Source organism: Salvelinus namaycush, chromosome 31 (genome assembly GCF_016432855.1).
Source record: "Salvelinus namaycush isolate Seneca chromosome 31, SaNama_1.0, whole genome shotgun sequence".
NCBI lineage: Eukaryota > Metazoa > Chordata > Actinopteri > Salmoniformes > Salmonidae > Salvelinus > Salvelinus namaycush.
Genome location: NC_052337.1, coordinates 25,979,511 through 25,991,385, shown reverse-complemented (window position 1 = coordinate 25,991,385; position 11,875 = coordinate 25,979,511). Strand labels below are relative to the sequence as shown.

The window sequence follows — 11,875 nt, the reverse complement described above, 5'->3', positions numbered from 1 at the left end:
CTTCTCTCAGGTTATCTTAAGAACATTTCTCAACTCTTTGATCATTGTCTCGACGCCTCTATCCCTAAATGCTTAAAGTGGACAAAGTGTGGAAAGAGAAAGTCTGGCTATGCCAGACTGCATGATAGAGAAGGATCGACACAAATTTGGTTTGAGCAATTACATTACTTTGTATTTATTCACAGAGTTTACATCATAGTTTAAATAATATCATGTAGGCCTAAAGAAACGGACACATGGAAACGTATGGAGACTGCATTTCACTATTTTATTGACACTTTCAAGAACACATCGTTGGTGTTGTAAACTAGACAAAAACCGAATACAACATAACCCAATGACAACTTTAGAAACACAAAAGGAACCTTCATATTTCAATAAAATGCAGCATTTTTACTATCAGGCTGCAAAGCATTTTTAAACAGAAAATTCGTCCATTTTGACACACACCTAGACGAATGTTTTTTTTCTTTTCAGAAAGCTGTTGATGTGTGCTCTCGCTGTCATTCGTCTGAACAGTAGCACTTAACACACAGAGACAACAGGTAGGCTAGAGGTACAATGGCACATGTGTGTCCGCTAAAACAACTAGCTCTGTGGATATTTGAGGTACAGGTAAATCCGTATTCAGTGGGATATAAAATGCAGATGGAAAAACAAGGGTAATAGCCCACGAACTATCTTTACACAGGTATCGACAATAAATTAAGGACAGATCCCTAAAATCAAACTACTCCGTTGTATTTACACGCAATATCAATATCAATATGAAATAATTACATAAATATTTGTATATATCACTATTTACATTTAAACCCAATATTACCTTTTCAATTGTATTTCAGATTCCCTTTGCCAGTTGAATACTTATGTTGGATTCGGCATGCGAAATTAGGACAGTCTCAACCACTCGCACATGAAGTTTATAACCTCGGTTCTGTTTTGGCATACTTCAAACAAGTGCCAGCATATGGATTTCCGCAGCATAATCCTGCGTTTATAATTTGACAAACAGAGACATTCGTTCGTAAAATCAATAACCGAAGACCAATTGATTGATTCCTTAGAAAAAAGGGAGGGAGACATGTTTTTCTCTCTCCTCCAGATTGGTTTTAAGATCAGCCTGAAGCATTCCTTTAGCCTTATTCGTTTCATTTGAATTTGGTCGTGAAAATAAATCATAACAACAAACTGACAGTCATAAAAGAGACATGTAGCGTTTTGTAGGGCATGCAAAGTGTCACCTACCCCCCTATAAGCATAATGATATGCTTCAAATTGTTATGCAGTTAATACATCAAACACAGCAGTCTTTATAAGATAAAGAGAAGTTAATTCAAATAATTATAACCAATTCAGAGTGCACATTAAATCGAACAAATTTCGTTACCTCAGTAACTCGACGTAAAACAAACGTATACATAGGACATCACACAGCAGCAACTTATCAAAGATCTGTGAGTATTATCCATGCCAACCTTTCAGTTTCAATACTTGTACGGTATTCAAATAACAGGAAAAATTCAAAAGTGTTGTTTAATTTAACAAAAGAGAAATATACATATGAGATGTGTATTTAACCAAAGTGCATTTTAAAATCTAAACTGTTCAATAGGTCAGTTTTCTAAACCCGCATTCGCTAGAAGGGTGTCGTCATTCTCATCCTCATCGTCCTTATATGATCATCACAACAACAACAAAAACAACAACATTAGAATCTATGGGGACACGCTTCGTGACCTGTCCTGAATGGAATCAAGTCCGCTGACCAAACGCTGAATGCTCTGCAACTCGTTAATGGAATCTTTCCCAGAGCAAGTTTTTGGGGACAGGGAGACCGAGCCGGATGACCTGCTGGTGACCTCCGAGGTGGAGTCCAGGGTGGCAGAGACGGGGCTCGTGGCCATGCCGTCCCCTTTCCGCTCGGCCGCACTGCTCGCCATGGAGGGGATGGCGGTGGTGAGCAGACTGCTGTCCGGAACGCTCATAGGGATGGAGTAAGGGCTGTACCTGAGGCGGGGGCGCACTGCGTTCAGGAAAGGGTGTCGGTGAACAGAGGAGGAGGCTGCGGAGTTGGCTGCCGCGGCTGCTGCCATGTACGTGTAAGGGTAAGGGAACAGGCCCCCAAATGGAGACATGGCCAGGCCCTGGGGAAAGAGGAGGGGAATGATATGAATAGAACTATGCACAAATTTAACAGACGCTAGCTTTTAGTCACGATAATAACACAGCAAAACAGGGAAAATAGGCTACATTTAAATTGTTCACAATGTACACTGTCTATGTAGGCCTGAATATTGAATTGAGGTCATGTAGTGAGTGTGAATAATGAATCCAGACACGTGTTATGTGGCTGTGTAAGTCTACGTTCACTTTTCTCATAAAGCGATTTTCATGATGATGCTGTTCTGTGTCTATGTGTAACAGTATAACTTTAAACCGTCCCCTCGCCCCGACACGGGCGCGAACCAGGGAACCTCTGCACACATCAACAACTGACACCCACGAAGCGTCGTTACCCATCGCTCCACAAAGTCCACGGCCCTTGCAGAGCAAGGGGAAACCCTACTTAAGTCTCAGAGCAAGCGACGTAACTGATTGAAATGCTAGTAGCGCGTACCCGCTAACTAGCTAGCCATTTCACATCCGTTACACTCACCCCCCTTTCAACCTCCTCCTTTTCCGCAGCAACCAGTGATCCGGGTCAACAGCATCAATGTAACAGTATAACTTTAAACCGTCCCCTCGCCCCGACACGGGCGCGAACCAGGGACCCTCTGCACACATCAGCAACGGTCGCCCACGAAGCGTCGTTACCCATCGCTCCACAAAAACCACGGCCCTTGCAGAGCAAGGGGAAACCCTACTTAAGTCTCAGAGCAAGCGACGTAACTGATTGAAATGCTAGTAGCGCGTACCCGCTAACTAGCTAGCCATTTCACATCCGTTACATATGCGTAATGATTTTATACAGCGGCGGTGTTGACATAGATGGGTGTAAACCCATTACCAATACATTTTCTTGAATTTAGCCTTACATATGGAATATATAACGCTATCCACGCGTAAATCCATGAAAACATTCCGAGAATCAAATGGACAAAATATTTAGTTTTTTTTTTAGTGTTACGTGATATCTAGACCCACCACTATGTGATATCGTGTTTTATGTAGCTTTGCAAATAGTTCATGAATTGTGAATGCAAATAAACATTCTTTATATATGATGTTGCTCATAAAATAGCAATTTAAAAGGAACTATTTCTGCAACACATATGTTTTGAAAGTAGATGGAAACAGCAAATCTGTTATGCATTTAGGAGAAGTTGTTTTCCCTCCCCGAACCATAAGCACATCTCATTCGCCATGTTCCTCTAAAACACAGACTTAATTAATGAGTTCACATCAACACTAGCCTAAAACTATTGTTGTAACGCTTAGGTGGTCTCTGCCTAAATCCCAACATATGCTGTAAACAATTGAGACAAATAATATCCACACCTTCCTAAAATCCAAATAAACTTGAGTCCCTATAAAACACATTCGGTTATTATTTAGGCTATAACATAACTGTCTACAATAGGCTATGCTCGCCCCTGTTGTGATTTTGAACACTATAAGGAATAAACTAGGCTATTAAAACGAAATGTAAATTATACTATTTTTCTTCTACACCATGTTGACATTTCCACATAAAGTAATGGGGACAAGGACACCTAAGATGATATAGGCTACACAGTATATTCGTCAAAATGTAACGAAAAACTCAGGAGCACATAGCATGTGTTTTACACAGGCATTAATGTACTGCTGGTGGTAATAAAACAGGTTTTACCTGGGATGCCAAGACATGTTGCTGCAGATGAAAAGGCAGTCCATGAGCTCCCGTCAGGCTTTGCGAGGGTGACGCCATACTGGCCGTGTCCATGGTACTAACCCCTGCAGAGGACACCGCTGCCAGTAAGGGGCCCATGCCCGCGGCCATATTCGAGAACGCGCCTCCCATGTTGAACTGACTGGGGTGCAAAAGAAAGGGATGCGCGCCCCCTAAGTGATTGAAAAACTGCTGTCCCGCGAAACCCGGTGGAAATCCAAAATGATGCATGTGACTCTGGCTTAAGTGCGGACTGCTGTCAGTTTGAACAGTCAAAGGCATATAGTTCTCCTTGCTTATAGACCTGCACTCGTCCGCTTTGGGCTGGTCCCGGCTTGGACTCTTGAAGTCTTCTCCGGACCGAGTGGTGCTGGAGATCACGGTGATGGGGCTCTGTCGTGAGTCCGCTTGGCTTTTCTCAGTCCTCCGGGCGCTTTCCCGAGACCGGCCGGTAGAATCACTGCCACCAAATTGATGGCCTTTAGTCTGGCTTGCCTCACGATCCTTCCCATCCTCCGTAGTGGTTGAGATCTTACTGGAGTCCGGCCCATCCTTTAGGTTTCCATTGCTTTCATCGTCGCTGTCTTCATCACTCTCGCAGAAATCTATCAGGAATGAGTCAAAAGTTAGTGATACATGAGAAATGATGATCAAAGTTAATCAGGATTCATTTAGTTTTTGGTTTATTCTCCTAAATTCTCATATAGCCAACTTTATTACATTTCTTCATGACTTTCGATGCCATATTAATAAAAAATGAAAATAAAAATGTACAACTAGATATATAATCAGTATCGGTCAAAATGATATCTCATATAAACAAATATGCCTAGATTTTAATCCATGCTCGTTTGGAGGATCGTAATTTGCGCTGTCAATGAGATGTAATTATCTATAGGATACTGTACGGCTAATCATGGTAAGTAGGCCTAGGCCTAATGCTTTAGGCTACGTAGGCTAGTGTTCATAATATATTGAGCTACATTGAAATCCATAGGCTACAGATGTATTTTTATTTTTTAATTAACCTTCAGCATATGATCAAGTCCTTCAAATTGGCCTCATTTTAACCGATGGAATGTTTTCACAATTCTAACGATTTTTTGTCATTCAGATAACTGACTACGCCTACATCTCGAAAGTTTATTTTATAAAAAATAAAAAATAAATCTATATCCAGTATATCATTCTGGCAGATGTATGATTCATTTTATTGCTAAATGCTTAGCACGAGAGACCCATCATGTGAATGGGAATTACAAGAATGAGCCGACATAAAAGGTAGGCTACATAGTTTGTATGTTATTGTTGGTGCTGGACAAAATTATATCATTTGTCGTGCAATTATTCAACACAATAGGCCTACTGATATCCAAAGACATTCAACTGAATTCAAACTAAATCCAAAATGTAGCATAGGCCTACTCATTGGAAAATATTTCACAGCACACTTTTTTTTTTTTTACAAGCATAGGTTACTGTAGGTGTCTATGCTATGTGGGTCTGTGAGATGCGGAACGTGTAGGCCTAGTTCTGAATCTTAACCCAAGCAGAGGCTATGGGCTCCATTACCTTTCAGGTTGGGAGGCCCCACGGTAGACACTGCGGGAGACGAGGCCTGGTCGAAACATTTTAATGAGGCCTGCTCGCCGGAGGAGTCGTCGGACGTCCCGTTCTCTTTTTTCTGCTGCTCCTCATATGAGCGAATTGACTGCAGGGCCAGCTGTTTCCTACATTATACAGACAGGTTATTGGTCATCACTACTATTATTTTGTAAGAAAAAAACGATCTATAAGAAAACGGATCATTTATTCAAGGCATAGGACATGGCTTGCTATGTACAGTCTTTGCGTATAGACAAATTCACAGGCCTGCAATTCATTTTGAGTGAAGATTATCCAGATGCATTTTATAAATCAATATATGTCTGTTCGAAGAAATCAAGCTATTCAAACCCACTGTAGAACACTAATAACCCACCTCCCAAACAATTTTCTTGTATACTGTTGTCAAAACGGTAAAGAAAAGCTTTTGAAGAGTTAACTATCAATAACGCCACACTATTTCTATAGTAGGAGTTTCAAAATTGTATTTTGCTCTTTAGATCTCTGCACTCGGAGAACCATAACAGTGTAAATACAACATGATAAACTATGTCTATTACCTCTGCCAACTCATTAATAAAACGTGAACTACATAGCATCATTTTAAGTCGTACCGGTTTTTGGAATTCACTAAGATCACTGTCAGCCATTGCGTCCATAAAATCCGACATCAGAAATCGTAAAATGTTTGTTGCGCAGTTAGGGAATAGTTTAAACTTCTCCTTACCTCTTCTCTCGTCTTCCATTGCCAGTGTCACGGAATCCTTTGGCAAAAGGATTATGGTCGATTTTCAATTGTGTAATCTGAAAGAAATCAAAGTTATAAATGTTTGTAGGTAGCGGCCGGTAGCCTAGTGGTTAGAGCGTTGGGCCAGTAACCGAAAGGTTACTAGATCGAATCCCCAAGCTGACAAGGTCAAATCTGTCGTTCTGCCCTTGAACAAGGCAGTTAACCCACTAGATCGTCATTGTAAATAAGCATTTGTTCTTAACTGACTTGCCTAATTAAATATACAATAAATGTTTGTAGAGGTGGTTAAATTGAGTGACATTTATCCTCGATTTCTATTCTTAAAGTTCAACAGTTAACCTTAAAATCGTAGAAAGGAATAGTAGCTTAATTGTTGCTGCATCTCAGTGCAATATTTTTTTTGTTTTGAAATTGCATAATTGAGCCACCATCTGAATGGTTGGAAATTTGTTGATAATTGATTCTCAAACTAGTGACGAGCTTAAGGTCTGATGCTATTAGAGACCATTTTATTTTACACACACACACACACACACACACACACACACACACACACACACACACACACACACACACACACACACACACACACACACACACACACACACACACACACACACACACACACACACACACACACACACACACACACGTGCAATGCATACTGAATGTCAACCTCGCAGAGCACATTATTTCCCCCCACTCACTTCCTCTCGCTTTCCACCCCTCCCATGTGCACATTTTGGCAGGATTGACAATATTCTTCAACTCATGTGGCTGCCAAACATTAACTGCATTTTTGCTTGACCCAAGTGCCCAGAGGTAACACTTAGCTAACATTTCGCCCTTATATCAAAGAGCCAACATAAGAGATGATTTTGATTAGCGGTGTATCACATGTGGAATTAAATGTTACCACCAGCGCAGCCTGTTAAAATCAAAATGCTCTTTTCTCTGAGTAACTGCACATTCTGTTCCCCTCTCTTTCTCACACTCTCCCTCCCCCTTGCCTCTAACATTCTCTCAATGTCTCGCAAACACACACACACACACACACACACACACACACACACACACACACACACACACACACACACACACACACACACACACACACACACACACACACACACACACACAGTCTGGGTCGTTGCCAAATCCTTTCCATGTGATTAAATATAATGAAGTATTATGTATTACATACATTCCTGAGAATTCTGACCCAATTGCTTTAGTAGGAAACACGGCATGAGATGAGGTTTACATGTATCTAACACGATAGCTTGTAGGCCCAACACTCAAACAAGATGAAACAAATCTTTCATATTTTATGATGGCAAATGGCGCAGTGCTAGCATTGGCTATAGAAACTATTTTATTAAAAATGGATGCAAAATAAATATCCAACTATTTCATGAAAATAAACGAATAAATTGTGATTCTGCCTACCTTGTCATTTTGATAGGCAGTTACAGCAATGAAATCCGTTTCTGGGAAAACGTAAGTCCTGAACGTGCTATAGGGTAGTTTGAGAATGTCGTTGGCTCTCACGATGTGAAATCTGGGCTGATATTTGTGCATGGAATTCAGGATGGTCTGGAACAGGAAAGAATTCTGGATTTAAAAAAAGATAAGCACACACGGATTTCTAACTTTTGATGAAGATTAGCCATTTTTGTAGCTTACTCAATCGTAGTTCAGGCCTAGCCTACTTGATGCAATGGGCTGTATTGGAAAGTTATCCTGAATTTCTCTCACCAACAACGCATTTACCAAAAAGGTTCAATACATTTATATAGACCGAAGCAGTTGGGGAAAAAGTTGGAGAAACATGTTGCAGTGAAAATATTAAAACCTCATTCATGATGGACACAAACCTATTCAATTGAAATTAGGCCTGTATATTTTGGTGAAGCCTTTTCAGCCCTCGGCTCCATATGACCACAGAGGCAACGTTAACGGGTTTATTAATATTAGGCTACTAATAATAATACCTCTGATAATACCAATAACAATCATGATAACAATAATACATGCTAAAAATGTCGAGAAGCATGCAAATAAGAAAAAAACATACATTAGATGAACTTACAAATCCATGCTTGTCGGAGATGTTATTCGTCAGCTTGAGTTTGTGAAAATTGACGACTTTTGACATCCACTGCTCGCCAGTAGCCGGACTGTCCGGGTGAATGTACATCCTCTTTGGCATTTCGGGATCGGCCTTCCCAGCCACCATCCAACGCGAGTTGTGAAATTTATACCTGCAGTCATCGGCTGCAACAATATCCATCAACAGAATGTACTTTGCTTTCTTGTCCAAGCCTGTGCATCTCACTTTGAACGGAGGGAACATTCGCCTGTGAAATGGAATAAGAAAATCACTTAAAAACAGTGGACTGGCCTACCTATCCTATGTTCATACATACATATGGAGCAGCTATCTTTACATTGCTATTATACTGGTTATGATAATGAAAATGTAACACTGCGAATACTCAAATATTACACATTTTGCATTTACTTGTATGCCTATACGTATATGCGTCAGCCATACGATTTAGTGCATGAAGAAATTATTAATCTAACAGAGGCTGTGCGAGAATATAAAACACCCACAAATAATTTAAAAAAACGCATAATATGTACAGCATGCATTGTGTAAATGTATTTGTACGGCCTACTATTTGTTTGTTGTGATAATAACATTTGTTATTACACTTTAGTATAATAGGCATGTAGGCATACATGTTTCCGTTTCATAGCCTAGTATTGTGGGCTGACTTTAGATCTACAAACGTTTTGCAGAGTACATATTGTTTTGTAGAGTACATTTTAGAATTGCTCACAGTTTTATTGTGTCATAAGAAGTTAAAATGTAACAGCCTTATGTGTTGTATATTTTATAGTTTGGGTTGGGTTTTATTTGATATCATGTTAGGATTACATGACCATTCAATATGGCCATACAGATTCTGTCGGTAGGACAAAGTTAGGCTATTCTATTCAGCTGATTTACACACGTAGCCTATCACCACCCTAGTTTGAAATCAAAACGTTGGCCACCATTCGCGAAGGTACAGTTCCAAGCGCCCATCATTAAATCAATTCACTCGAGAGGCATGCCATCGTATTGATGATCCGAATGATTTTCATAATAACAAGATGCATACTGATGTATTTCGACTGCAGAACACAAATATGTCTTATTCGAACACATCAAAGTTGAGCTCACCTTCCAGATTTCGTGATAACCATTTCAGTGCCTCGCTTGTGGAACGTTTCCCAAAGTTCCTTCGCTTCCAGGTGAACTTTCGGGTCGTCTTCGACCTCTTCTTCAGGCTCCAGAGTCTTCAGAGGCCTCAGATGGGCTGCGGCTGCCTGGTGCCCCAGCGAGGAGAAGTGGAGGCCGGACTCGGCGGCGCCCATCAGCTGGTCCATGATAGGCTTCCCCAGGGCGCCCGGGAGAGAGAGGGAGCCGTTGTGAGGTAGCGCCAGGGCCGGGAAAAATGGAGGATGGTGACCCAACATTGCACTCATGGCAAATTCCGGACCCCGGTGAGGTAAAAACGGATGGTATGCCATACTCGTTCCTTGTATGACTGGATCTCTCATCAGGAAGCTCATCCAAGTCCAGGCAGGTACCAAATATATGGATTTATTTAGTTGAATACTATAGTCAGTCTATGCAAGTTTCCTTTTCGAGCAAAACTGTCTCAAATTGAGAAGTCCACTGTCACCACTGCAGAAATAAGCATCCACTTGTGTTCGGCTGGGTGGTATGAATGATCTTTACTGTCGTTCTATGAGTTCCAACAAAGTGTCTGCAATGAGAAATGAACAAATGCACTCCATTAGTCTTCAATTGTGTTGAGATAAAGATTTTCTTCCGAGATTGACGGGCGTTGAGCACTTTGCTATGCGTTGTCTTGCGAACAATTTTCGAATTAAACCAACAAGGGTGAGTAACTACGCTTTAATTGACTGCTGCCTTCTTTTCTTGCTGTTGTCTAGGCTATAATATCGGCATTCCTGTTAAAATGCATTCGCTTTCATTGGCTTCAGTCCTCCTGCAAAAGCGATGTGTTGAAATATTTCGATAGCGCGGTATAATTCCTCTGTCTTTACTTGTTCCAGACATGCACCCTCACACGCACGCACACTATTTCTTCGTTTCTCTTTCACGCACACACACATTTCAGTAAAGACGTATGCAGAGAAAGGAGTCGTTTGACGGCAGAGAGGTGGTAAGGTCCCAGCACCAAGATATTCCTAGCGCTTCTGTGCCCGATAGGCTTCAAACTGTATGGATGTGTTGCATGTTACGAGAAGCTGGGCTCTGTTGATTGGCTCTTTCACGCGTTTGGACCAATTGTGTGGCTTCGTAGGCGTGGTTTTAACAGGTCGGGTGGAGGGGACAGACTTCAGACTTATTAAAAGGTGTTTGGAAACTCAAATGCTGCTGTGAAAAACCACTGCCTCAGTCAATATTGTGTGAATATGTCAACATCATTAGAACTAGTGCGATCACTCGGTCTCTGGGACCCTGCAAAGGAAAAGTAGCCAGTCTCAGATGCTTTGTCCGTAAGATAGTACTGTCTCGTGTGCAGTCAGAGCGGCAGGGTTGGCCCCGTCATCAAAATATTGACTGACAAAATGTTTGTGCGAAGTCGTGGACGCTTTATGTAGGCTATATGGAATGAATGAATATACACAATTTATCGTCACTGATTTGATCATTTGGAATTTATTTGATGAACAGAAATCGTCCGTTGTCCGTTGTTCTTCGTTGTAGCGATCCACAACACCGGAAAGGAATGTTTGAGCAACACGACAAGCTACCATTATCAGCACCATATTCGTGAAATATTATAGTGAATTTTGACTGGTTGTCGCGCGATGACCCGATGTCCAGTTAGCATAGGCTATGCAATGTTAATAATATGACAATACGTTACATAAACGATCATGTTAATGTTTGCTGACACTTTATTGCATATATTATTTCTTGTTGATTTAATCTGTCACATTGGCCAGCCTTTGTAACAATCATTAGCCTACAGTGTTGCGTTTGATAGCCAATTTTGACATCATTAAGCATCACTCGACATTAACTCTCCGAATTGCAGTATTCATTTTACCTTGAATGTGAAGAGATGACAGGGTCATTCCGTGTGCTGAATGCATGGCGCCTGTAGTGTGTGGTTTGGTCTGTGGATAATATTGTTTTACACACTTTAAGGCAGGTTAACATGAATAAAGCGTGAATAAAACTCTCTCGCTCTCTCTCTCTCTTTCACACACACACGCACGCACACGCACACGCACACACTACCTAATATAACAATGTGTAGTCTGATATAACGATATTTCGAAAATACAACCCACTAAAAACGTTGTTAGTGGTGATAATATGTTGGTGATATTGGATCACTTATCAAGACGGGTTGGTTTTATTTGGTCATTCAAGGGACATTAAGCACATTACGCGCAAGTCTAGACAGCTGCACCAGACAAATATTTAAGGATTCATTTACAAGTAAACTACAAAGGGAGTGGCAGTGGTCAGCCATATTGACCAAACACTGACCAAATAACATCCCATCCAATCGTAGGCCTACAAGGTTGAACTATAGGGACTTGCC

At 41.0% G+C, this 11,875-nt stretch overlaps 1 protein-coding gene across 1 annotated transcript; it reads right to left on the bottom strand.

Annotated features, from left to right (window-relative positions):
- Nucleotides 1-249: 249 nt before the first annotated feature.
- On the bottom strand, nt 250-9,929 carry LOC120026127 (T-box transcription factor TBX3-like). Its single transcript, XM_038970948.1, has 7 exons — nt 9,466-9,929; nt 8,323-8,590; nt 7,680-7,826; nt 6,207-6,283; nt 5,447-5,604; nt 3,836-4,479; nt 250-2,147 (listed from the first exon to the last, which is right to left on the bottom strand). Exons 1-7 carry the CDS (start codon nt 9,855-9,857, stop codon nt 1,719-1,721), a joined length of 2,115 nt encoding a protein of 704 aa, XP_038826876.1. The 5' UTR covers nt 9,858-9,929; the 3' UTR covers nt 250-1,718.
- Nucleotides 9,930-11,875: the final 1,946 nt, after the last annotated feature.

Excerpts from the sequence above, each read along its gene's own strand:
- LOC120026127 (XM_038970948.1), bottom strand. The coding sequence starts at position 9,857 with ATGAGCTTCCTGATGAGAGATCCAGTCATACAAGGAACGAGTATGGCA. Across the intron at positions 6,284-7,679 it reads CTGCCTATCAAAATGACAAG|ATTACACAATTGAAAATCGA; the intron begins GTAGGCAGAATC and ends GATTTCTTTCAG. Across the intron at positions 4,480-5,446 it reads GGGGCCTCCCAACCTGAAAG|ATTTCTGCGAGAGTGATGAA; the intron begins GTAATGGAGCCC and ends CATTCCTGATAG.